This window comes from Hypanus sabinus, chromosome 2 (genome assembly GCF_030144855.1).
Source record: "Hypanus sabinus isolate sHypSab1 chromosome 2, sHypSab1.hap1, whole genome shotgun sequence".
NCBI classification, from domain to species: Eukaryota; Metazoa; Chordata; class Chondrichthyes; order Myliobatiformes; family Dasyatidae; genus Hypanus; species Hypanus sabinus.
The window spans coordinates 154,250,333-154,277,765 of NC_082707.1; the positions used below are offsets into that span (position 1 = coordinate 154,250,333).

General features: G+C 37.2%; 1 protein-coding gene across 2 annotated transcripts in view; it reads right to left on the minus strand.

Annotated features, from left to right (window-relative positions):
* The window catches only part of daam1a (dishevelled associated activator of morphogenesis 1a), a 168,496-nt gene that overhangs the window by 67,663 nt on the left and 73,400 nt on the right, over positions 1 to 27,433 (minus strand). For both annotated transcript variants that reach the window (XM_059956979.1, XM_059956987.1), the window contains one exon: positions 13,621 to 13,710. In XM_059956979.1, the coding sequence (XP_059812962.1) occupies positions 13,621 to 13,710 (90 nt within the window). The remainder of the gene's footprint in view (positions 1 to 13,620; positions 13,711 to 27,433) is intronic.

Consider the following 27,433-nt stretch of genomic DNA (forward strand, 5'->3'; position numbering starts at 1 on the left):
TCAGTCAATATACATTCCACCATACATCTCTTGAAGTTTGTCAGAGTTTTGGATGACATTCTAAATCTTCACAAACTTTAAAGAAAGTAGAGGTGCTGCCATGCTTTTTGCATAATGACAGTTTTGAGCTGGGCCCAGGACAAATCCTCCAAAATGATAACACCAAGGGATTTGAAGTTACTGACCCTCTACACATTTGATCCACAGATGAAGACTGACTCATGCACCTCTGGTTCTGTCCTACTGAAATCAATAATCATCTCCCTGGTGTTGCTGACATTCAGTGAGAGGTGGTTGTTGTGGCACCACTCAGCCAGATTTTCAATCTCGTTCATATAGGCATTCAATTATGGGTAAATTATGAAATATAAATGCAAAGTTATATTCCAGCAAAAAGTATTTACGATCAAAAATATATTTGCTATTTGAAATAACACTAATGACTGTAACAATTATGTTTCCATACTTCATTCTACTGTGTTGTAGTTTTCATATTATCAATGAATTCTCAATTAGACTGGGCCTTAGAGATGTGAGGAGCAGACAAGGTGATTTTAAATATACTGCCTGTCTGGAACTCCGTGTAAATATTAGGTCTGGCTGCCAAGAGAGTGGGGAAGATCTCAGAAAAGGGCATTTTTCTAGTTGGGGCTAGCTGACAGAGTGAGATTATCTGAAGGGATTGTCCCATGGAAAGAGCTAGGTATAAGGGCAGGGTGAAAGAGTCATCAATGCTGTGGGAGATCAGGAATGAGGGACAAGATGGTTTGGACATAAACTCCTCTTAGGCTATAATCTGTGTTGGAACGAGTTTAAGAGATGGCTGTTTTCTTTTTTGTCAGTTTTAACCTGCAAAGGTTTAAGTCCAGGAACCAACAATTTCAAATAGAAAGGTTAATTTTTTGAAGGAACCTACAAACTTTTAGCGAATTCATTTCTCGTGACTATATTAGTTACCCATCTCTCATTTCTATTAGTGGACCAGCTAGCTTCTTGATTTGTTTTATCAGTTATTTTATCTTTTATTATTTCATTTATATTTTCCTTTTTAAAAAAAAAGGTTTCTTTTGGGTTCCTTGCTTTGTGGCTGCCTGTAAACAAACTAACCTCAAAGTTGTATCTCTGTCTCAAATTTCAAGATGATTTATACATCCTTTGATAATAAATGTTCTTTGAAATTTTGAACTCAGCAGTTTTCAGATTTTTATAACAATGTGCAGTGACACAGTAGTGAAGTGGTTAGTGCAATTACTTTACAATGCCTATGATCACCATTTGACGTTCCATTCCTGCCATCGGCTGTAAGGATGCTCTCCCTGTCATCACGTGGGTTTCCTCCAGGTGCTCTAGTTCCCTCCCACAAAGACGTATGGTTAGGGTGAGTTCTGGGCACGCCACGTTGGCATTGGAAGCGTGGAAACACCTGCTGGCTGTTGCAGCACAATCCTCAGACTGTGTTGGTTGCCGACACAAACAATGCATTTCACTGTACATTTCGATGCTTCAATGTACAGTACCCATGTGACAAATAAAACTAATTTTAAATCTTAATCTTTATAGTTAGCAACAAACAATCGCTAGCCGTAAAGCTTCACCATCTCTCTGAAAATCAGATTTAATCATTGTTATCCACTTCAAAATTTTCAGAGTTATCAGACATTCCTCTACATCATTTAAGAACTGGCAGTATTTTAGATTGTCAAAAAGAATGTTAATGAACTGGAAATGAAACAATCAACTTCGGTGATTTCAGAATCAAGTTTATTATCACTGGCATGTGACATGAAATTCGTTAACTTAGCAGCAGCAGTTCAATGCAATACATAATATAGAAGAGGAAAACAATTAAAAAAACTAAATAAATCAATTACAGTATACATATATTGAGTAAATTTTAAAAACTTGCAAAAGCAGAAATACTGTATATTAAAAAAAGTGAGGTAGTGTCCAAGGGCTCAATGTCCATTTAGGAATCGAATGGCAGAGAGGAAGAAGCTGTTCCTGAATCACTGAGTGTGTGCTTTCAGGCTTCTGTACCTCCTACCTGATGGTAACAGTGAGAAAAGGGCATGACCTGGGTGCTGGAAGCTACCTTTCTGAGACACCACTCCCTGAAGATGTCCTGGGTACTTTGCTGGCTAGTACCCAAGCTGGAGCTGACTAAATTTACAACCTTCTGCAGCTTCTTCCCATAACTGAGTATTTGTTCAACAAAAAAAACAAGCAGAGGTTTCACGTGCTAGGCCTATATTTGAGCCTGATTATGTCACTTTGTAAGAAAACGTTTTTTCAAAGCCTTGTATAAAAATGTCTTAGGCTATATTTTTATTCATATTGCTTTAGCTTATGGTTTTTAATAACTTTACTATTCAATATTTTCAATAAGTTTTCATGTTTTAAGTAGCATTAATTAAAATCAATTTACAACCTTTATTTAAAGTAAATCTACTAAGCCTACCTTTAGAAAAATGAAATCCCGTTTTGGCTTAAGCCTATGTTATTTAACAGAAATTTATTGTTTGGCCTATATTTGAGCCTGATCGTGTCACTTAGTAAGAAAACATTTATATTTGTCGTATGAGTTTTTAAAATTGATGAAAGTGAAAGAAAGAGATTAATTTCAAGAAAGGTAAGCTCAGCTCAACTACCTGTTTTTTTTCAAGAAAGGTTGGCTGAAGATTCATTCTTTACTCAAGATAGCATTGAACATTATTTCTAAATTATTATATCTACAACTTAATGATTACGCTACCCCATAGTGAGCTGTAGATATAATGATTTTATGCAGGGGTTCCCCAAGACATGAAAATTATTACAAGGGTTCCTCCAGGGCAAAAAAGGTTGACAAAGGCTGTTCTCAAGAATAAGGGTATGTGAGGTCATCAAACAGAAGACAGTAAAGGATTCCAGTTGAAGTATGAAGGTATCTGTTTCTTTTCAGCCCTAAACCAATTCATAATAACTTTCAAACTTAAAAGATAACAACCAGAAATCTCATGGCAACAATAATGGGCAAATGCTTCATATTTTGACATGACTACCTTCTGACCTTTGTACTAAAGAGTTACTAATTTTTTTTTAAATGGAAGAATAAAAAGTTTTTCTAAACTAGCTTCACTGGGGAGGTCTGATGTGGGCTTGGCTCGTGTGAGGTGAAAATCTTTGTCACGTGAAGTATTACGGTCTGGAGACACGGACAGTGGTGACATAGGTGGGACAGGAAACTGAATATGACACAAGGAGTGCAGAGAAGTCAGCGGCAGCCCCACCCACCAGCAAGTGCTTATTTTGGTGAAAAGCTTACATGGCAAATGTAACAGGGAGTGGAACAAAAAAAACACATCAAAAATTGTGGCAAGCTAGATTTGTTGACAATAAATTGATCTTCTGTTGGAAGATTTGTTCATAATATTACATGAAATTGAAACAGGCACTGGAAGTATAACAGAGCACAGAACAGTAGAGGCCATTCAGCCTACAATGTTGTGCCAACCCCTTAACCTATTCCAAGATCAATCTTACCCCTTCCTGTCAATTTTTCTTTCATCTACGTGCTTATCTAAGTGTCTCTCAAGCATCCTTAATGGATCTGCCTCTATGACCAGCCCTGGCGGCGCATTCCATGCACCGATTACTCAGTAAGAAACCTGCTTCAGATATTTCCCCCTCTACTTTCCTCCCAACACATTAAAGTTATGAATTGAATTGACTTTATTTCTTATATCCTTCACATACATGAGTAAAAATCTTTACGTTACATCTCCGTCTAAATGAGCAATGTGCAATCATAGTAATATATAATAAATAGAACAGTCAATGTAACATAGAATATACTCAAATCTGAGTGAGTTAATCAGTCTGATGGCCTGGTAGAAGAAGCTGTCCCAGAGCCTGTTGGTTCTGGCTTTTATGCTGCGGTACAGTTTCCTGGATGGTGGCAGCTGGAATGGATTGTGGTTGGGGTGACTCGGGTCCCCAACGATCCTACAGACCTTTTTATACACCTGCCTTTATAAGTTTCCTGAATCATGGGAAGTTCATAACTACAGATGTGCTGGACTATCTGCATCACTCTCGACAGAGTCCTGCAATTAAGTGGGGTACAGTTCCCTTTCCAGGCAGTGATGCAGCCGGTCAGAATGCTCTCAACTGTGCCCCTGTAGAAAGTTTTTAGGATTTGGGGGCCCACACCAAACTTTCTCCACCAGCTGAGGCTTGTATTAGCAATTTCAACCCTGGCTGATCATTCGATCAATGCCTCTTATTATCTTTAACACTTCTACTAAGCCCTGGTTCGCTCAAACTATCCTCATAAAACGTGCTTTTCAATTTCAGCATCAACCTGATAAATTTTCTCTGCAGATTCTCTAAAGTTTCCATAACCATCCCATAAATGTGGCATCTAGAAATGAACACAATATTCTAAGTGTGAATTCCAATATTCCAAGTTAGAAAGAAAATTCAACTTATAGAACTTTGGGTTGGAGTTCGTATAAAACAAATCTTAGGTTTAATACAAGAGACATTTACTTTGGAGATGTGCTATTTATTAATAAAAGAGCAGCAGAGGGGAATGTAGTTAATTATTTTAAGAACTCAATGATTTATTAATAAAATTTGGAACTAGGTCTTTTTACACTGGGTGAATTCATCATTAAATCAATTCATTCCCTGAGCTATAATAATTAGTGGTTCCTATTAACTTCAAGACTGATGCAGTGACCTGGAAGAAACACTTAACAATTTATTTCGAATTGGGTGGGAATCAAGAAGGCAGAAGTTTTGCACTGTTAAAATTTAAAATAGAAGTTTAGTTGCAAATAAAAGTGAAAGAGAAAATTTTGCCTTCACTTTAAATGGATTAAGAGCAATATCTATTTAAGCAGAATGCCAGGAAAGAGCACAGAATAAAAATCGATTTTATATATTAGAGATTTAAATTTAGTTTATCAAGGGAGGAGATAAAATTTGATTTTACTGGATAGTTAAATATTGAATGGGCTGACGTAGGCCTTTGGTGGGAGAATGACACATGGTACAGGAAACAAAGATCAAGAGAGAGTGGAAAAACGCCCTCAAACTTCACTTGTGTAAAAGCCTGTAACAAGCCAGATGAAGGGCATACTTTATAATCCTGCTACCGAGGCATTGCCTTCAATAGCAAAACTCTGATAATCTGGCAGATTTGGGATTCTGATGGTGCTGGACTGGCAGATTGTTCTGAACCTTGCATATTATTATAATTAACTTTCCAATGCACTTTCAAATCATTGTTTCAGAGGTAAAACAATAATGAAGTACATTTTCCAGCGAACACAATGATTTGAAATGGTTCACAGGAACCAAAGCCCAGCCTGTCAAAAGGAAGACTGGGGAAAATCATCTGGGTGAATCAGATACCAAACCATTGAGATTTCCAAATTGTCAAATGTCAGATTCTAGAAGCTGTGTGTACACTGATACTAGGGTTCATGCAGAGAGTTTCAATTGTAATGTCAATATAAAAAGCATCGCTCAATGTTATGCATTACCACATATTTTGACTCTGACGGGTGCTGTCAAGGTTCCCTGAGTGTAATGCACTGAACGTAATGTGAGAGGGCATTCTGGGTAGATGAATTACAAGCAAAATAAACAGCTGCATGTTTGTTCTTCACCTCTCCATCTGTCGTGTGCTATTCAGGGCCACCCGGCCTCCCAGTATAGCAAACGTAACAACTGGCAATGAGGTGGCAAGTCCTCACCATATATTCATTGTTTTGTTCCCTTCAGCAAGAAAAGTCCATGTGCAACACTGCCAATGTAATGCAGTACCACGTGGGCAAGCAGGGAGAAAGTAGCCGCAGGAAGCCTGGTGTGTGAAGAATCCAAGGGGAGATGGCGGGGGCAAGTGGGGGGGGCATCACCAGGGACCTCCCACCACCCAGGCCATGCTCTTTTCTCTGCTGCCATCAGGAAGGTACAGGAGCCTCAGGACCCACACCACCAGGTTCAGGAACAGTTATAACCCCTCAACCATCAGGCTGTTGAACCAAAGAGGATGCCTTCACTCACCCCTTCGTGGAAGTACTCCCACAACCAGTGGACTCACTTTCAAAGGCTCCTCATCTCATGTTCTCAATATTCATTCTTTATTTATTTATAATGATTACTTTTCTTTTTTGTATTGAACAGATTATTGTCTTTTGCACACTGGTCGAACACCAGCACCTGTGTGGTCATCCATTGATTCTATTCTGGTTGTCATTCCCATGTGGATTTAATGAGTAGGCCTGCAAGAAAATGAATCTCAGGATTGTATATGGTGACATATATGTACTTCGATAATACATCTGCTTTGAATTTTGTACTGTCTGAACACTGACTTTAGGCAATTGCTGAATGACACGTATTATTATAGACTTGTATGTGGTCTGCATAGTGAGGCAATTCAGAAGTATTTGCTTACATAAGACATACTATCATTATGTAGGGCACTGGGATTAATACATCTATGGAGGTGGCAGCTACAGAAGCACAGCTATTAAGTGTGTCTTCTCAAGTTCATAAAGATTTTACTGACTTTAAGAATAGGACACCTATTGGCAATCAATCTTACCATTGTCCTAAACTGGGCATTCAGCAAAAGAATGCCACTATAAGGATTTAGACTGCCGAAATTGTGGTAAAATGAGACACATAGAAGTATAAGACACTGTGAAGCAAAAACAATGTAATAAAGAATAATTACCTTTTGATAAACAAAAAGAAATGTGAACAAGATGGTTATCTGTTCTAGGACACAGATATGAATATTGGGTGAAACTCACCCCCCCCCCTCCACCCCGGGTTGAATATAGCAACAGTGAGGATGTAGGTGGACAAAGTTCCTGCTGTATCGCTGGTGTCAGAGACAGCTTACAAGGAAAAACTGCAACATCTCACCCCAGTATGGGCAAGGTTGACTTTAAAGACTTGCACTGGTAAGGTTGCTCAGTGAGGGAAGTAGTACATGTTACAGTGAGTCTAACAAATAGTGTTTTGGATCAACTGGCACAAAGTGCACCTGATTAAAGGGAGCACTGATCTACAAGAGGTACTGAGGAAACACAGACGTGAATTCAGAGGTGAACTGGGCAGCGTGAAAGGAACCACTGCTAAGCTGCCTGTGAAGCCTGACACAACACCCAAGTGTTTAAAGGAAAGACCCGTTACATATGTCCCCAAACTAAATGGGCAATTCCTGTGTTCCCCATCCTAAGGGATGAATCCTCAAGGCTTGTGGAGATTTGAAGGCAACCATTAACCCAGTCTGAACAGAAGCCTGAAGACATACACTCAGCAAATCAGGAAGAGCTTCTTTTCCCTCTCCCATCTGATTCTTAAATGGGCATTGACCCCATGAACACCGTTTCACTTTTTAAAAAATATTATTTCTGTTTTGCACTACTTTTTATTTATTTAATATACATATATACTTGCTGTAATTGATTTACTTATTTTTTCTATATTATCACCTATATTATATTTTCTATATTATATTAATGCATTGTATTGCTGCAACAAGTTAACAAATTTCATGACATTTGCCAATGATATTAAACCTGATTCTGAAAATATCGTTGTTGGCTGAATTTGATCACACTATTGAATGTTAATAGTATGTGGGAAGGGAAAGAACCCTTTAAAATAAGGGTGGGAGGGATATGTTATGTATTCATGTATACTTTGACCCTTAAAAATTGCTGTCAAGCTTCCCTGGGTGTTATGTAGTGAACATAATGTGAGGGCATTCTGGGTTTATGACTTGTAAGCAGAATAAACAGCTGCACATTTGTTCTTCACCTCTCTGTCTCTCGTGTTATTCACGGCCACCCGACTTCGCAGTATTACAAATATCACACTCAAAATTAGAGTTTCAGGCAAGAGTAAGTAGCCTAGAATCCAGTGCACAACTGTAAAATAAAATAACCACCTAATGTTGTGCAGAGTTTTTCTGCCATTAGTCTCTAAAGCCTCAGTAGATTTTATAAATTACTCAGGGCTCTGAGTAAATCAAGAAAATTTCTATGTTAAGATTAAGTTGATCTTTAGAAATTATTGGAGCTTTCTTGACTGGATCTAACAGCCTTACATTACAAAAATCCACCAAAGCTCTGAAACAATTTCAGACAAACAAGTCTGAGATGCAAATCAACCACGATTAACCAACTCTGCTGCGCAGTTCAAACAAATAGATCAGAGCTGATTTGCACCTCATTTTGCTTAATTGAAAAGAAACTTGGCTTCAGAATTTGTGGCTTAGAATTTTCTTTAGAAATAATGACAATTATTCCCCCGCCCCGTTTCCAATTTTCGCAAGCTCCTAGCAACATAAATCTCAAGCAAGCTTCCCAGAGGGAAAATAGTTGTACTCACATTTTTCTTCTTCAATCAAATCTTGAGGTCATGCCTATATTTTATTTTCGCCTTTATAAGATTGTATCAACTATATTAATTAATCTAATTAACAAAGATGTGGACTGTTTATAGTATTACCAAGAACAAATCAAAATACCTTCAGCCCACACATTAAAGCTATAAGAGAGATCAATTTTCATTGAAATGAATACAAAAGAAATCTCAAAAGAGACAATTGTCTTTTCAAGTTTAGGTAGGTAACTACTTAAGTTAAAGAAATGCTATCATTTTTATCATACTCTAGAAACAGAGATCGGGTTCAAGAAAAAATGATATCAGTATTTTCTTTTTTTTGTGTGAAACTGCACTGAACTTAAGAATGCATTATGCAAAATCACAGGTCTGCAAGATGAAATCCAAATTTCTCTCCTAAGTATACTGCTTGGTACAATATATGTTGTCTATAATACTTCATTTTGGTTAATTCAGAAAGAGCTTGGTTTTAGAATTTGGTAGTCTAATTATAATTAGAAATAAATAGCAAAAAGAAATAGGAGGAGGCCATATGATCCTCTGAGGCTGTTCTGCCATTCAATATTATTGATCTGGTCTTGACATCAATTCCTTTGTATACTCTATAACCCTCAGCCTTCTTAAAGTTCAAATTTCATCTTCCTCCGTCTTGAATATATTCAAAGACATCCTCCATTGAGACAAAATTCCGAGGATTCATGATGACCTCAAAATAACTTCATCCTCTTTTACTTCTTAAATGGCCACCCCAACAATTACAGCCCAAGTTCTTTCTTTTTCAATCTTTTTATTGTTTCATATATATATAAAAAAAACATAACATAATAATGAATAGGTTATGAATACAATAGACTTGAAATTGCATTAATAATAGGATAATAATATCCTATTAAACATCAACAAAAAAAGGTACATTAATCAATCAAGTCTATATAATTATATATGAAAAAAAACAAAAATAATCATCAAAAGAAAAGGAAAAAAAAATTTGAAAATATATAAAAGAGAATATATATTGAAAAAAAAACACTAAACTAAACTAACATGGGCAATAATAACAGTTTATAAGTATATGATAGTGTCAAAAACTCCGGAACTCCATACCTGAACAAGAATAAACAGAAAGGAGGTCTGAAAAAGGCCAAATTAATTCATATGAAAATGTCGAATGAACGGTCCCCAAGTTTCTTCAAATTTAATTGATGAGTCAAAAATAGTGCTTCTAATTTTTTCCAAGCTCAGATAAGAAATAGTTTGAGAAAACCACTGAGACGTGGTAGGAGGATTTACTTCTTTCCAGTTTTGTAATATAGACCTTCTGGCCATTAATGTTACAAAAGCAATCATTCGTCTGATTGAAGGGGAAAACTGATTACCATCCTCATTTGGTATACCAAAAATTGCAGTAATAAAATGAGGTTGTAAATCGATATTCCAAATTGAGGAAATGGTAACAAATATGTCCTTCCAATAGTTATGTAAAGTGGGACATGACCAAAACATGTGGGTCAATGAAGCCACTTCTGAATGACATCTGTCACATTGAGGGTTAATATGAGAATAGAATCGAGCAAGCTTATCTTTAGACATATAAGCTCTATGTACAATTTTAAATTGTATTAAAGCATGTTTAGCACATATAGAAGAGGAATTAACCATTTGTAAAAAATTTTCCCATTTATCTGTTGATATATTGTATCGAAGTTCTTTTTCCCATTCTTGTTTAATTCTATCTGATATTTCTGGTTGTATCTTCATAATCATATTATAAATAAAAGCTACTAATCCCTTCTGACAAGGATTTAAGGTAAAAATCAAATCTGAGAAATCCATTGAAGTTGAATTGGGAAAAGATGGTAGAACTTTATGTAAGAAATTTCTGATTTGTAAATATCTGAAAAAATTAGATTTAGGTAATTTAAATTTGTTGGAAAGTTGGTCAAAGGACATCAAAGTACCTTCAAAAAAAAGATCACGAAAACATTTTATACCTTTCCTTTTCCATATGCTAAAAGCTTGATCTGTCAATGAAGGTTTGAAAATAAAATTAAGTAAAATAGGGCTATCAAGAACAAAGTTTTTCAGAGTAAAAAACTTACGAAATTGAAACCAAATTCGTAGTGTATGTTTGATAATAGGATTAGATATCTGTTTATTGAATTTAACTAAATCAGCAGGAAGAAAAGAACCAAGAACGGAGAATAGAGAATATCCCTTTACCTCACTACATTCCAAATTTACCCACTGTGGACACAATGGAGAGTCCAAATCTAATTTCCAATACGTTAGGTTACGAATATTATTCGCCCGATAGTAAAATCTAAAGTTAGGTAAAGCTAAACCACCATCTTTTTTAAATTTTTGTAATTGCCTTTTACTTAAACTGGGGTTTTTATTTTGCCACACAAATGAGGAAATTTTTGAATCAATGTTGTCAAAAAAAGATTTAGGAATAAAAATTGGTAAGGCTTGAAATAAATATAAAAATTTCGGTAAAATCATCATTTTAATAGCATTAATCCGACCAACTAATGGAATAAGGGAGACCATCTTGTAGTAAGTTGTTGAATTTGATGAAGCATAGGTAAAAAATTCAGTCTAAATAAATCTTTATATTTCTTGGTAATTTTTATACCTAAATAGATAAAGTTATCAGTAACAACTTTAAATGGTATCCTGTCATTCAATAAGGTTTGCGCGTTTAAGGGGAATAATTCACTCTTATCTAAGTTTAATTTATAACCAGAAAAGCTACCAAATTGAGCCAACAAGGATAAAATAGCGGGAATAGACCTGTCAGGATCAGAAATATATAACAGCAAGTCATCAGCATAAAGTGATAATTTGTATAACTTCTCATTACGGGTAATACCAAAAATATTAGGAGATTCACGAATAGCAATGGCTAAAGGTTCTAATGCAATATTAAATAATAAAGGACTTAAAGGACAACCTTGTCTCGTACCACGAGATAATTGAAAAAAAGAGGATCTATAATTATTTGTAAGAACAGAAGCAACAGGTTTACTTTGGAGTCCCAAAGTATTCCTCTGTCAATCTCTTCGGTATAGTTTGTTGAAAAAAACAGCCCAAGTTCTAATGTCAACATACTAGCATTCACTCCCACAACTACTTTTTTCATTCTTCTTGGGATGTTCTACCTTTCAATGAGGTCATCTCTGCCAATCTTTCCTCAAAGGGCAATCACTTTCACCGTATTCTGCTGGCAATTTAAAATCAAATAAACATTGAGAGGTTGGAAGTTTTTAATACAATGCACAAACCTCTACTTCCCTGTCGGCAACTGTACTCAGTTCAATAGAGAGGAACAAAGGCACAGGAAAATCACAAGTTACAGGAAACTTAGAGATTTTGAATCAACTGCATTTATTTTAACATACCTAAATGTTCATTTTAAAATGTTTAAGTGCCTTGAAAAAGTTAATATCATACAATAGTTATTACACCAGTAGTCTAGTGACCCAACTTTCTCATTCATCCCACTCTTTCCCTTTGGCTCTGCAAAAATTTTTCTCATGAACCCCTATTGAAAGGGGTGCTTCCACTTCCAGTACCCTTCCAGTTTCAAATCTCAAATCATTACTATTCATCCCTCTTGCACAGAAGTAAATCTGTAGTCTCTAGTCCATGAACAAATGAGAACTGCTAAATGATTGGAACCAGTCAATATCTCCTCCACTTCTATCAAATTTCTCAGATTTTCTTTTGCTCCAAGGAAGGAAGCAATGCCAGCTTCTGCTGTCAAACCTTGTAGCTGAAATCTCTTCTAGACATACTCTCACAGATGTATGTCCAAGAAGCAGAGTTGGGTGCAATAATGAAGTGGACCACTTCACTTGTGGTCCAACAGTGTTTTACCATGATCTTGATGATTTGCTGCTATGTATTTATGAAGTCCCAGAACCCACTCACATTACTAACCTACCCTCAACATACCCTACCACTTTCAAAAAATTATGAAGTCATACCTACTTTAAGTACTCAGCTCATCTCAACCATTTCCACTGTAGGGATCAACCAAGTCTGGTGGTCCCTAACACTCCAAGTTCAAAAGTTGACATTTCTTCTCAGATCTGAATTACAAGCCCATATTCAAAGTTGTCTGGTGCTTTCCTTAAAGCCATCCTCATATTCAAAAATCACTTTTCACTTGTGTCAATCTAAAAGGGCCACCCAGTGAAAAAAAAAACAGTAATAACTGTTTTTAATCATCAGCAAATGCAAGGTCCAAAATCCTATGTTCTATGCATGCATGAAAGCAAAAATGTTATTTTTATAGTTCATCTAAAAATAATGACCATAGTAATTTAATGTACTAATAATAGGTTTATTTAATTAACTTATTTAGAGATACAGGTCCTTCCATCCAGCAACCTACCTATTTAACCCTACCCTACCCAAATTACAATGATCAATTAACCTCCAAACCAGTATGTCATTCCTGCAATCTTCACCTGTCCACCAATAAATCAAAAGCACATGGTGTCCATTCTGTAATCATGGTGTCTACTGTTCTTTAAAGTCCTTAAAAAGCTTCACTTACAAATAGAAAAGCCTCTGCATAAGATGTCATTAGCAGATCATGGTAAGTTTAGAGACCAGTTTTCCTCATTTATGCAAAGAAATCTTCAAGACACTGAAAATGAACAACTGATTACATTTGGCTACTTTCAACACAATTAATCAAATTAAATGAACTTCTTTCTTCCATTATAACGATAAGAACCTTATCACCAGGAATTTTTAACTAAATGAATTGTTTAGCTATATAATTGCTATTTTATTCCTTCCTCCATTAGCCATTTATATTGCCATTACACTACATCTGCTGCCACCATCCTTTCTTCCACTCCCTACTGTTGCAAGGTTGTTCTCAACTTGTCAGCATTAATGACACCATGTGCAGGATCTTTCACTGCTTGAATATTGCACAATTCAACAGCATTTTGAGTGCATTCTAGTGAAATTTCATCATACCATTTGAAGCTGCGAATAAGAGAAATCTGTGAAACATAGGAGAAAAGGTAGAGTCTAAATAAGGGGAAATACAGAGAGGCAATGGTGTATTTTAAGTTTATTCTGCTCATACATATCGAAAGCAACAGATGTTTGGCTTCAAATTCATACATTTATTTCTGGTGCACTTAAAAATAACTTCTAAGCATGAACTTGAATACTTTTTCTTACCTTTTTCTTACTGCAGTATATTTGCCATTTCTTCTCTGCAGGAAGTGCAAACATGGCTTCCCTGTGTTTATCAGTGAGGTCCAGTTCATCCTAGGAAGAGCAAGTACAAGGTTATGAACTTGGAAAATAACCATGTTCTAATGTTACCATTCCCAACAAATAAGTGATATTAAAAATTAATAAATTTTCAAATGTTGGTATATGTTGTAGCAAATTAACAAAGTCCTATCATATCTTGTGCCTTAGTTAGAAATTGCCAAATTGATGAAAATCTCTGTCTCCTCCACTCACTTGAAGTTGCCTCAAATCAATAATTAAAAATCATTAAACAACTGAATCCAAAGCTAGTATCATATAAATAGACATAATAATTACAGTAATGGGGGCAAATAATAACACTCAAAATTGAAGAGTAGTGTCATAAGATCTAATTTTCCAGAAGGTTTTGTGACTGCCATAATCTAAATATTGAAGCAACTTTGGAGGCAATGCATAATAAAATGTGAGGAAAATTAAAATGAATAATTTATTTCCAAGGTCATCAGACACATCAGCTCTCTGCAAGTTAGTATGGCCCCTTACAGATAGCAATGCTTTTAAATTAGGCTATCACATGATAAATAAAAATAGATTTGGTACTATTAGCTAGAGAAATTTCTTTATAATAACATTTTCCTTTGATACCAAGAATCCATTTACAGCTGTCTAGAGCCAAAGGTTTACAGCAACTAATCATCACTGGGTCAAAATTATAGAACACACAATTAAGCAATACTGCGCACACCATTATTGTCACATTACAATAAGTCAAGGCAATTACTGCCTTCGAAATACAACTAATAATAACAGCACTCATTATTAATACTGATGAGTGCTATAAAGTTCAAAGTACAAAGTATATCTATGCCATATACAACCTTGAGATTTATCTTACAGGCAGACAAAACACAGAAACACCATAGAACCCGTTAAAAATAACCCATTCAACAAAGATCATTAAACACCGAATGTGCAAAAAACAAAAATGGAGCTAACAATAAAAAAATTAAACAGATAAAAGAGAGTAAGTTAAATACAGTACCTATTGATCTGAAATCCTCGCCAATGGCAGAAATTAATCCAAATGTTAACTTGGTAGTCTAATATTTAGTCTCATTAGTAATATAACTGAATTAATACGCTGTACATTGTGGAATGTAGTCTATAATCATCATCGAAATATGTACAAATCAAATTAGATACAATGATATCCAGCTATCATTTGCAATTGTGCTGTATCAGTGTTATTCCTGCTTAATTATGCAAAAAAAATTGAAGGTCTTATGCTGATGAGAGCAAAATATAACTATAGGTCTTCTTCAGCTTACATATATCTGACTTACGCACAGCCCATATATAAACCAAAAAGCCTATGGGAGACTGGTAGTAATGCACTGGCTGCTGCAGGGCCACAACTGAGGTTGTAAACTTTTGACAGTAACAAAACCTTGCTTAAGCTGGGGACAGCCTGTATCCTAGAAATATAGTCCTAGTCCTATAGCACAAAAAAAGAGGCCCAACAGCCCACTGAGTTCACATGTCTTCAAACACAGATTTACACATCAGATTTTATTCATCCCCTCTCTATAGTTCCTACTATTTCATTTATGCTTGGGGATAATTTAGAGTAGACAACTAATCTATCATCTGACCCATTCTGGAGATGCCGGAGGAAATCAGAGCACCAGACCTTTGAGTGGAAATGACACCACTAGAGGACATTTGTGGTCAACACTAAAAGTTACTGGAAGAATGTACAAACACCATAGAAACAGCCTTAGAGAGCAGGACTGAATCCAGATCACTGGCACCAGATCACTAGCAGTTCTACTAGCGAGGCCACTGGATTAAATCATCAGAAAAGATGTTGAACAAAGGTTCCCATCTATCACCTCTTATTGATTCCTGTGAACTTTGATCCACTGCAGTTTTCAAAAGAGATGTCAGGAGTTCTTCCCATCACCAATCCAAATACTGTAGCTCAGCTGATCATTTACCTTGGCAGGGCGTTCTATGTTAAACAGACTAACTGATATTGCAATGCTTTGCTTTCTTTTCCATTCTGGATGTGAGAATCTCCACAAATTATGGTATTTATAGCTTCCCTGAGAATTCACCTGGTTTGCAACGATCTTTAAGGAAATCTGAGAGTCAATCAGATTGGTGTGGGATTGGAGTTACATGTGATCATTTTGTCTACAACCCCCATTGTGGTAGTGTAACAGTTTAGCAAATCTCTTTACAGCACCAGCGATAACCAATTGGGGTTCAATTCCCACTGTTGTCTGTAAGGAGTTTGTACGATCTCCCCACAACCTCCTGGGTTTCCTCTGCGTGCCCTGTTTACCTCCCACATTCCAAAGATAAATATTTAGGAATAGGTTAGAGAGTTGTTGGCACACTATGTTGGCTTCAGAAGCATGGCGACACTTGCACAAGCACAACTGTATTGGTTGTTGATGCAAAACTGCATTTCAATGTATATTATGATGTGCAAGTGACAAATAAAGCTAATATTTTCTTTTCTCTTTAAATCTTCAATGTCAGAAATCTGATTAAAATGAAGATTTCTTTATAACTTTTTGTTAAGAGGTATCCAGATATGCTCCATCTATTCAATAACGGGGCAGCAATTTTCAACAATTACAGCTTAACTAACTCCTATTGTCTGTGACTTACTTCCTATTTCTGAATAATTATTACTTTTATTTTCATCTATAAACTTAAGCAGCCTTTCTCAGTGACAAGATAATTAAAGACAAGGAAGTCAATTTAACCTAATTTATATGTCCATCTAATTATATCCAAATGTTTTTTGCTATTTGCACTCTCCTTCCCAGCAATCCATTCAACGTGCTCAAGAAATAATCTGCTGACACTCATTTCTAGTTTACCATTTGTAAGCAATGACTGGTTTTCAGCAATTAAATGAATTTTATTTTTTTTCCCCAGAACCAATTACTATTTTATCCCTTTCTTAAGCAATTAGTCAGGAATGAGGATAACTGACTCCCATTCCCATTCCCATTTCCTTGAGTTAAAGAGGCTGATGTGGTCAACATAAGGACTCTGCCATGCACGATGCTTGAAATGGGGGACTACTGGAATGGTAACATAGTAAGGTGGGGTGTTCCTTCGTCATTTATAATACACTTATGTGTGCTGTCTATTAGTAGATCCAAAACTCTTAATTTCATTCTCAGTCCTCCTTTCCCATTCTAAAAATTCAAGGGCCAGGAATTCTCATGAGTTGAATAAAATGTTACACTTTATCAAAGAGGTTATAAATTTATCATTAACTTCCTTCCACCATCCATCTGGTAATCTTTTACCTTGCCAAGGTTTGGATAAATGTCTGCTATTTTCAAAGTCTAGTATTGGAAATGTAGCCTGCCCATCAGGGTTTCAATGCTCCAAATATTGGTTTTTGGAAAAGAAAAAAAGTTGGTTTGCTTATCCTACCAGCAGATGATAGGGGATTTAGTGGAACTAGCATTGGTGATGCAGCTCCTGTTGTGCTTGGTCCAAAGCTTTGAAGAGCACCAGCGAGTATGAGCACTCTGAACTTACTGTGGTATAGCATTCATTAGAAAACCATAAGCTTCGAACCAGCTCTTGATCTGCAAACACTCTTTTATTGCTAACCAAAGGTGATGCTGGTGCACAGTAATTAGCGGTAAATTTCATCGTCTATTTCTGCTTTGCTGAGAGATTGCTCCTGGGGTAAGAAAAACAATCCACCTTTGCCGGGATCCTGCCATGAACATGTATTGTTTGAGACCATTGCTTGGCATATGTTGACACAAAGTCCAGTCCCTCATATACTTCAGAAAAAAGGTAACCAAAAGGGTAGGGCAGTTGTTGTTGTCTGTCTGGACTTCAGCAAGGCCTTCAACAAGGTCCTGCATAGCAGGCTATTTTAAAAGGTTAGGCCCCATGGAATCCAGGGAGAGTTAAACAGACAGATTCAAAATTGACTCAGAGGCAGGAAGCAGAGGGTGATGGGTGAAGGCTGTTTGTTGGAGTAGAGGCTGGTGACTAGTGTTTTGCCACAGGAGGGATTCGGGATCCTTCTAGTTCATTATTCATGCACAAGGCTTGATCAGCATGTTTGCAGATGACATGAAATTAGGGTTTGTCCTCAACAGTGAAAGTTATCCCATATTACAAGCGTATCTTGATCAGAAGTACAAGTGGTCACCTTTTATTGTCATTTTGACCATAACTGCTGATACAGTACATAGTAAAAATGAGACGTTTTTTCAGGACCATGGTGTTACATGACACAGCACAAAAACTACACTGAATTACATTAAAAAAAACACAGGAAAAAACTACACTAGACTACAGACCTACCCAGGACTGCATAAAGTGCACAAAACAGTGCAGGCATTACAATAAATAATAACAAGACAATAGGACAGTAAGGTGTCAATCCAGGCTCTGGGTATTGAGGAGACTGATAGCTTGGGGGAAGAAATTTGGGGGAAGACATAGTCTAGTCGTGAGAGCCCAAATGCTTTGGTGCCTTTTCCCAGATAGCAGGAGGGAGAAGATCAAGGAATGGCAAATGGATTTCAATACAGGCAAGTATGAGGCAATGCATTCTGGAAAGTCAAACCATTGCAAAACCTGTATTATAAATGGTACGTCATTATGGAGTACCAGGAGCACCTGGAGTAAATAGAGATTCTGCAGATGCTAGAAATCCAAAGTAACACACAAAATGTTGGAGGAACTCAGCAGGTCAGGCAGCATCAATGGAAAGGAATAAAGAGTCTACATTTCAGGCTGGGACCCTGAATCCAGGAATCTAAGTGCAAAGGAGTACATGTGCAGTGTTCATTGAAAGTGGTGTCACAGGTAGACAAGGTGGTGAAAAAAACCATCTGACATGCTAGCTTCATCAGCCAAGGCACTGAGTATTGGACTTGGGACATTATGTTGCAGCTTGTAAGACATTGCTGAGGCTGCACGTGGAGCACCACATACTGTTTCTGCCACCCTGTTGTAGGAATGGCATGGTTAAGCTGAAAAGATTAGAGGATATTGCCAGGACTAGAGGGCCTGAGTTATAGGGAGCTATTGGCCAGGTTAGGTCTTTATTCCTTGGAACGCAAGAGAAGTTCAGCACAGCTGGGTGTGATGCAGTGGAGTAGTATTCTATAACTATGACACTATGTGTTTAAAATTATGAGAGACATAGATTAGATGCTAACAATCTTTCCCCACAATAGGGGAGACCAAAACTAAGGGGGCATAGATTTAGGTTCGGGGTGGGGGGGGGGGAAGATTTAAGGTTTTGAAAAGCAGATGTTTTCATGTAGTGAGTGGCGAGCACATGGAATGAGCTGCCAGAAATGGTTGAGGCAGGTACAACATTATCATTTTACAATAAGTACGTGGAGAAAAGGGGACACAGGATATTTGGATTAACTAGCTGTATAATGCAGGTGGCACGCACTTAGGGCAAAGGGCCTGTATCAATACTATATTGCTCTACGGCTTCAGTGTGAGTTCTCGACGATTTGGCAACAGGCCTATGAACAAACATTTCATACTGCACCTCCACAAGCAGAAACTGAGCCAACTTTAATTGCATTCACAGAGTGGTGACACAGTTTGAACATTAATGATAAATTCCTCAATGGCAAACTGCAAACCAGGAAGTTAGAATGACGAAAGTGCAGCTTGGTGGTGAGAAAGATGGCAAAATGTGTTAGGGTTATGATTTACACTGAGATCAGGTTGGGAGCTTACGGGCATGCTAAATCAGAACTTGCATGCTAATACATAGATGATCTAGGAAGAAAGTAAATAGCATCAGCCACCAAACTTCTAAAGTTCTTTTATCCAACAGCTTATCGTCACTTCTGTCCAATCTATGTAAACTGAAACAAAATCTCAATTCATAAAAATTCAGTATTTACTTCAGAGAAAGGTATAGTTAAGGCCTTCCAATTGTTACCATTGATACACCCGAACAAATTTTTCCCCAATGCTGAAAATATGCTTCTACAGGTTTCATTGTCAGCAATGAGACCAAATTATAGGTGTGTCAATCTCATGGAAATTATAGTTCCTCAATTAAATAAATCACAAGACATTTTCAGTGCAGGACTGGATATTAAGCCCTTTGAGAACATCAACCAGATCTATCAACCTTACTCAATGTCATTTATCTCTACAGTCCTGCAAATTTCCTCCTTTCAGATATTCCCAAACAAAATGAAAGCTGGAAAAATTGGAACTTTCAAGAATGAGATTAAAATAATTTTACTGAGAAAAGGATATTAATGGATATGAGATACAGACCAGCCTTTGGGGTTAACTGGGTGTATCTCCTTCCGAATTAGCTTCTCTGTCATCGTTTGTGCCCTCGTTCAGACGCAATTGTTTAAGTGCTGCAAGCTCTGAATAGGAAACAACTGAAATCACTTTGATTCTTTAACAATGGTCTAGTAACCAAAACACTACTGGAGCACTTGCCCGACAATTTCTACAAGATTGACAAATATACTGTTGAAGGCTGTATAAACAGATTTTCAACACCAGAAAAAATATAAATGGAACCAGAGCAAGGATCCCAACAGCAACCTCCTAGCAATTATTTCTTCAAAGTAATTTCTAAACTTTAACCAATTCAGGTAATTGTTTTTCATTTGTCATTCACAAGATAGGGTGATGATGTGGGGCTACATCTCTACCAAAGAAGGTGTAAGGTGCTCCTTTCCTCCACTAGCCTGTAGGCCACCCTTGGGCAAGGTGCAGCACATGCTCAGCTCCTCTATCAAGATCACATGAAGCCACAGCAGCAGTTGCTGAATGGATGTATAAGCAGCTGGTGCACATCACAAGTCCTGGTTATGCAACCACTGATGCCAGGCAGACAATCTCTGAAGAGTATTGACAATGGTTGGGGTCACCCACGTTGTAAAGACACTGCCCAGAAGTCAGTGGCAAACCACTTCTGTAGAAACATTTGCCAAGAACAATCATGGTCACGGAAAAGAACCATGATTGCCTACGTAATCACAACAGGCGCCTCAATGAATCATTTTCCTCTATGTGCAGCAGTTAGATGATCCAATACAGGCAAAGATCACTGCAAATTCTCCCCAAGCACTCTAAATTAGTTTGCATCAAAGCATATAGATCATTATACTTCTACCTTTAGCAAAGTGAATACATGCATGTATTACAGCAATATTTGCCACTTCATATTTCTGCTTAATCTACCTCAGCAGTTTCAGGTTTCTGACAGTGCTATGGTGATTTGCATTCCTAGAAAACTAGCAATATAACGATTTTTCATAATGTGAAACCACATCCTCTGCATTACATCAAGGAACACAAGTTGTGTTGGGTCATTTAGCCTTTTGCACATAAATTCTGTGAGTGAATTTTATTTCATACCTCAAATTTTTGTAAAGTGATGTGAATTCTGTAAAGAAAAATTCCTGTAACCTGCTGCATGGCTGTAATGTGGGTATTGCTTATAGCTGCTGGCCAAGGATCAATGGATGGAAATTTTAATGGTAATGATAACAAAATAAAAATCAGTAATCAGTAAAAGTAATGAAAGCATGCACAAATGAATAGTGTTCAAATGTCAACGGTGACCTTGAAAATATCAATTTCCTTGCATACTGCATTTAGTACAGAACTGAAACCATATTAAGGCCAGCAGGCAGTGATTTATAACTCCAATGCTATCATTCCGATAGTCTTGCGTTATTGCAAGAATAAGTTGGAAACAATACTATTGTTGTCACATCTATACCATGTGTACATAATGCAATGATTCACTCAGAAATTTAACACCTCAAAATTTGTAAATAAATGTTACGTACAATTATGTCTTAAAAAGTAAAAAAAAAGGGGTAGGAACAGCACCCGTAACATGTGGCATTGATCTAATGAGTTAAATTCATCCCACATGGACAATATAAATGCTGAATTTGACCTTTTTAAAAAAAGTTGCCTCTGGTGATTGTGTGTACAAAAGATTGTTGCAGTGACTTCAGAGTTCAATCCCACAATGCACCGGGGGAGAAGAAAACAGCAATACTGTAGGTCACTCAGGACATTTTGCTATAAAGATGTACACCAGCATTCAACCATAACCTAAAACGAATGAGTGACTGTATTCTAGTACAGATTGGGGAAAAGAAATATTTCCCTTTCACCAGCACGGAAACAATCAAGTCAGAGTGAAAATCCTAACTAGATCTTTGAAATGAAAATCAACAAGCAGCCAGCTGAAGTTTAATCAGTAGTTCCACAGAACAAGCTCCAAAGTCTGAGGCAGAAACCTGCTAAACCTGTTGATGATTGCTTTACAATTGCTTGCATGTGCCACTTCAAGGAGATAGGTTGAAGATTAGCCGACAAACTCATTTGGGGCTTGCATCCCAGACATGAAAAGGCTTTGATGAGAAAGCAGTAGCTCATCATAACACAGGTTGTGGTGACCCACTTTCTGCACAGGCGAACCGGCTCACAAATAGACTTTGGTAATGCACCTCTGACGTCATTTCCGCCCAGAGAGGGCGGGCGCGAGGGATTAAATGCCAGCGCCGCGAAGTTTGAATAAACTAGTCTCGAAACGACTTACCAACTGCGTGTCATTATTTCAGTGCTGTGTGTAGCAGCGCATCGCTACAAGGTAATATTTATAGGAAGAGCGCAAGGCGACAAACCGGCAAAGAAAATTAACTCCCCTTTAGTCCTGGAAAAGGAAGCTGGTTGCTGTAATCAAACAAATGAAAGCTGCTCACAGAAAAGAACGATAGATTGCATACAGATTAAACTGCAGATTATGCAGCATGACGTGCACTAAAGGGCAAACAAAGTCCAAATATCAAATGAAGAATAAAACAGGACTTGAGACACAGCAGATAGAAGATGCTAGAACCCAGAATGAAACGCAAACTGCTGGGAGAACTTGGTGGGTTGAGTAGCACCCATGGGGGTAAAGAGATTGTCAACATTTGTAGTCAAGATGCTACATTAGGAAAGAGGCCCAGTGAAAGAGAAACAGTATGGAACAGCCAGGTCATGGAAGATAACAGTGTCTGAGGGCTTATGAGATATTGGAGTCGTGGCTGGTCACAGAGAAATTAAGTGCACACATATCCAGATCGGAAAAAGACAAGAAGAAACCTATCAACCTGAAGCTAAAGTTAGACATGGAAGTGCAAAGTAATATAATCCCACTCAGGTTATAATCACAGACTTGAAAGAACATAGACAGCTAGAAAAAAAGTCTTGAAAGAAAGAAAAGCAGATGGCATATCCCATACATCAGATCAGAGAGTTGTATAAAGAAAGTAGTTAACAATATGTTCAAAGTCACAGAAGCAGAATAACCTACTAACCTCAGACCAAGTTGTGAAGAACTATATCCAACCTCAGTTATCCAGGATGGAAAGGAGATAACACTGAAAATTCAAGACAACATCCAAACAATAGCACAATCCCCTAAAAGAAAGAGAACAACCCAAAGACTTGAAGCAGGTAATAGGGGCCAGATCTCAAACCAAACACTCGTATTCCCAAAAGGTCAAAGTTTGCACCAAACAAGATGCCCAAATGGCACTGAAATATGAAGCCAAAAAAAAGGATGTTCTCTGTTGACATATAACACACCACTTGAACAATGCTAGTTCCATAATGGGGTTTTTTGGCTAAAGAATCAGGTTTATTATGACTGACTTGCATGACAAGAAATTTATTGTTTTACAGCAGCAAAAGGATAAAGATTAAAATAAATTACAAAATAAGTACTGCTGGAGGGCAGGGCTACAAACTTCTGCAACCTCCATTCCAAGCTGTGGTGCAGCCAGTCAGAATGCTTTCCACTGCACATCTGCAGAAATGAAATTTGCAAGAGTCTTTGGTGACATACCAGATCTCCTCAAATTCATTATCAGGATGAGTGCTGCTGTGCCTTTTTCACGACTGCATCAATGTGTTGGGCCCAGGATAGATCCTCTGAGACATTTGCATAAAGGAACTCGAACTTCCATCCTGGATGCCTCAATAAGAACTGGTATATGTTCTCCTAACTTCCCCTTCCTGAAATCCACACTCAGGATTTGTCAGTGGAAGGTTGCTGACATCACTTGAGCTGCCGATCTACAGTATCTCAGTCCTTATTGCCACTTGAGATTCTGCTAGTAACAGTGGTGTTATTTGCAAATTTATAGATCAAGCTGTTCAAGCTGTGCCTAGCCAGAAAGTTAAGAGTGTAGGAGTACAGCAGTGGACTAAGCTCACATCCTTGAGGTGCACCTGTGGTGATCATCTCTGAGAAGATGTTACTACCTATCCACACTGACTGAAGCCGCCTGATAAGGAAATCAAGGATCCAGTTGTAAATGGGGAATTGAGAGGCCCAGACTTTGAACTGTGGTGGTTTATTCTGGAGGGGATCATGGCATTAGACACCAAGCTGTAACCAATAAACAGTAGCCTTATATACGATTTGCAGATGTCTAATTGCTCCAAAGCAGAGTGGAGAGCAGGTGAGATTGTGTCCACTGCAGACCTGTTGTAGGCAAACTGCAACAGGTCCAGGTCCATGATCAGGCAGAAGTTAATTCTATCCATAACAAACCTCTTGAAATACTGAATTCTGTGGAATGCAAGTGCTACTGGGCAACAGTAATTAAGGCAGATCTGGACACAGGTATTATTGCTGAACTTTTGAAACAGGTGGGATCTTAGCAGTAAGAGACTAAAGATGTCCTTGAACACTCCAGACAAACAGTCAACATAGCTTTTCTGGACCAGCCAGGTACGTGGTCAGGGCTTGCCACTTTGCAAAGGCATCAGAGTAAACGAGCCTTGCAGGAACAGGAAGCACAGTAGATGAACCCAAACCATAGAATTGATCACAAACTTCGTGATTTATCATTTCCATGAGATGACCGAAAGAACTAAGAAGGCTAATGCCGATAAATACACGTGGACAACACGCAAGTGAGATTTTTTGGAATGAAATAAAGCCAAAACTTAAAGAGCGCACACACACACAGCCACAGACGCACACAAAATAGAGACAAAAGACCTTTTTAATACATCAGGTTGTGAAAGTACAACCAACATACGAATGATAAGAATTTTCTTGGCAAAATTAATAATATTGCTTAAATTTAAAAATGTTTAAATATATCTTTCAAGTTAAAAGTTTTAAATGGACAGAAAAGAAGAAATTAAAGTAAAAGACATCTTACATTATTGGAATATTGCCAGGAACCTGTTCTGTTAAAGGCACATAGCTACTCTTTGGACATGCAGTATCACATTATTAAATTAGTGAAATACATCATATATAAATCACAAAGTTGTATCTCTCAGTAGTACAGAACCTAAAGATCAAAAATGACTACAATGCAAGTTTGTATTTTAAAACGTAAGAAACAGAACACACAACACAACAAGACGTTACCCCTACCACACATGGTTCTCACACAACCACTTCTCCCCTGCTCCATACAAAGCATCTTGATTGATTTAGGTTAGGGATTAAAGAGAAAGTGAAGGACACATACAGGGTGTTCAGATGCAAGGTTCTCTAAAAATAATGCAGCTAAGTTCACTTTAACATAACAAAAAAAAATTATAACCAATACACTTTTGATCTACAAAATGAGGACACATCCATGAGGAGTTCATGCCCTCAAATATTAGATTGTTGATATAAAACCTGGTACTCCACTCTTAGTACAGCTTACACGCCACCAAATAATGACATGGAGAGGCAGAATTATAGGAAAATTACTGAGAGATCCATAAACTATAGGGAGTGATAATGAGACACGTTAATTGCCCTAAAGCCAAGGTAAATGAGCAGACTACCGGATCACAATTAGATAAAAGTAATTAAAATGGGGAATGAAAGAAAGATTATCCACACTTAAAAGTCAATTAATTACAGAGTCTGGAAAAAGCTGATTCCAAGTTAGCTGCGGGAAAAAGGGTAGGAAATGTAGACTAATAAGTCACATCATTTAATTTTCTGGAAAGAGGAGTTTGACGGACTAAAAATGTTAACTAATGTTAAGGAAATATGGAAAAATCTGGTAATTTCTCATCCAGCAGTTGAAGGTAGGTGGTGGGGATGTCTTAAGAATCAGAAATATGAAACAGGATGACAACTTAAACAAATGTGAACTAATAAATGAGAACACGAGGAAATCTGCAGATGCTGGAAATTCATTCAGCACACAAAATGTGCCTGCTGTGTTCCACCAGCATTTTGCGTGTGTTTAATAAATGAGAATCTATTCTGATCTGGTCAGAGCAAATTCATACATAACAATCTGACTGAGTTTTTGGATGATGTGATAGAGAAAGCATTGTCATTGATGTTGTGTATTTTATTTTACCAAAGTATTTAGATAAAGTACCACAGAATAATCTTACAGCACAACCGGAGGACCACAGATGAAAGGACCAAAACCCAGCATGGGTCAAAATTCATCTAATCAAAAAACAAAAAAATCACAAATTATGATTAAAGGCTATCTTTCAGTTGAGGAGATTCCTGTAATATGATCCCCAATGAACTTGATATCTATTAATAACTTCTTGTTACTAGTTTAGATTTGAGAATAATCAGATTTTTAAAATTCTGTTTCTCAAACAGGTCGTTTACAAAATGAAATCATTCCAAACTATTCTGCAGTCTTAGTCTATGTAGATGTTTCTAGGATGAATGAAACCCTGTAAGCACTTTGCACGTTAGCTGTATTTACTGACTTTAGTACTTGAGGTATTCTCTTTGATCATGCTTTATCACAGATAACTACAATTGAAACTATTTAAGAAAATCACCGAATGTTTCTCAAATTTTCATACAAAAAGAAGGCCATTTGGCCCATTGAGGCTTAGTTGACAACCAAGGTATTCCCATTGAAACCACTTCCCCACCCATTTCCCTGTAACCTAATCTCTTACACATGCCCATCATCTCTCCCATATCTCTCATCATCCCCAATTATCACACAATAGACAGTAAGTAATTCCGGGATTATTAGAAGTCCCAGGCAGTCTTGTGTAATGCTCTGAGTAAACAGCACACACTGTACATGAGAGAATATTTGCATTCACATCATGAAATTAATGCACAGATTTTCTGATACATTAAGGAAGAAAATTTCACAGCCAACTTCTCACCAGTTTTATTTCACAGCTGGAATGACAAAGCACAAGAACCAATCTTCAAAGAATCTTTACTTCTGTAATGCTACTATCAAAATTGGTTCAGATGTAGTGATGGCTTTCATATTACATGTGGTATGCAAACTAACACAAGAGTTGTTCAATGTTTAAGGTAAATTTATTACAAAGTATGTAAAGGTCACCATATACAACCATGAGATTCATTTTCTTGCGGACAATTACAGTAAATACAAGAAACAATAGAATCATTGAAAGAATCCACCTAACAGGATGGACAACAACCTATGTGCAAATACAAAAAGAGAAAAGAAATAATAAACATCGAGAACATGAGATGAAGTGTCCTTGAAAGTGAATCTATATGAAACACTTACGCAATCGGCTGGTGTACGTCTAGGGGAAGATTCGTCCACCCGCCAAACCACGCCTCCCGTATACATGGATGCTGTGAAATGCACACTAATACAAACTCACACACCATGTATGTTTACAGAATACACTTTATAAATCTTACAACAACTAAGTGATAACAGCAATACAATATATATGAAAAAAAAGAAAAGAAAGGAAAAAAAAGGCGCCA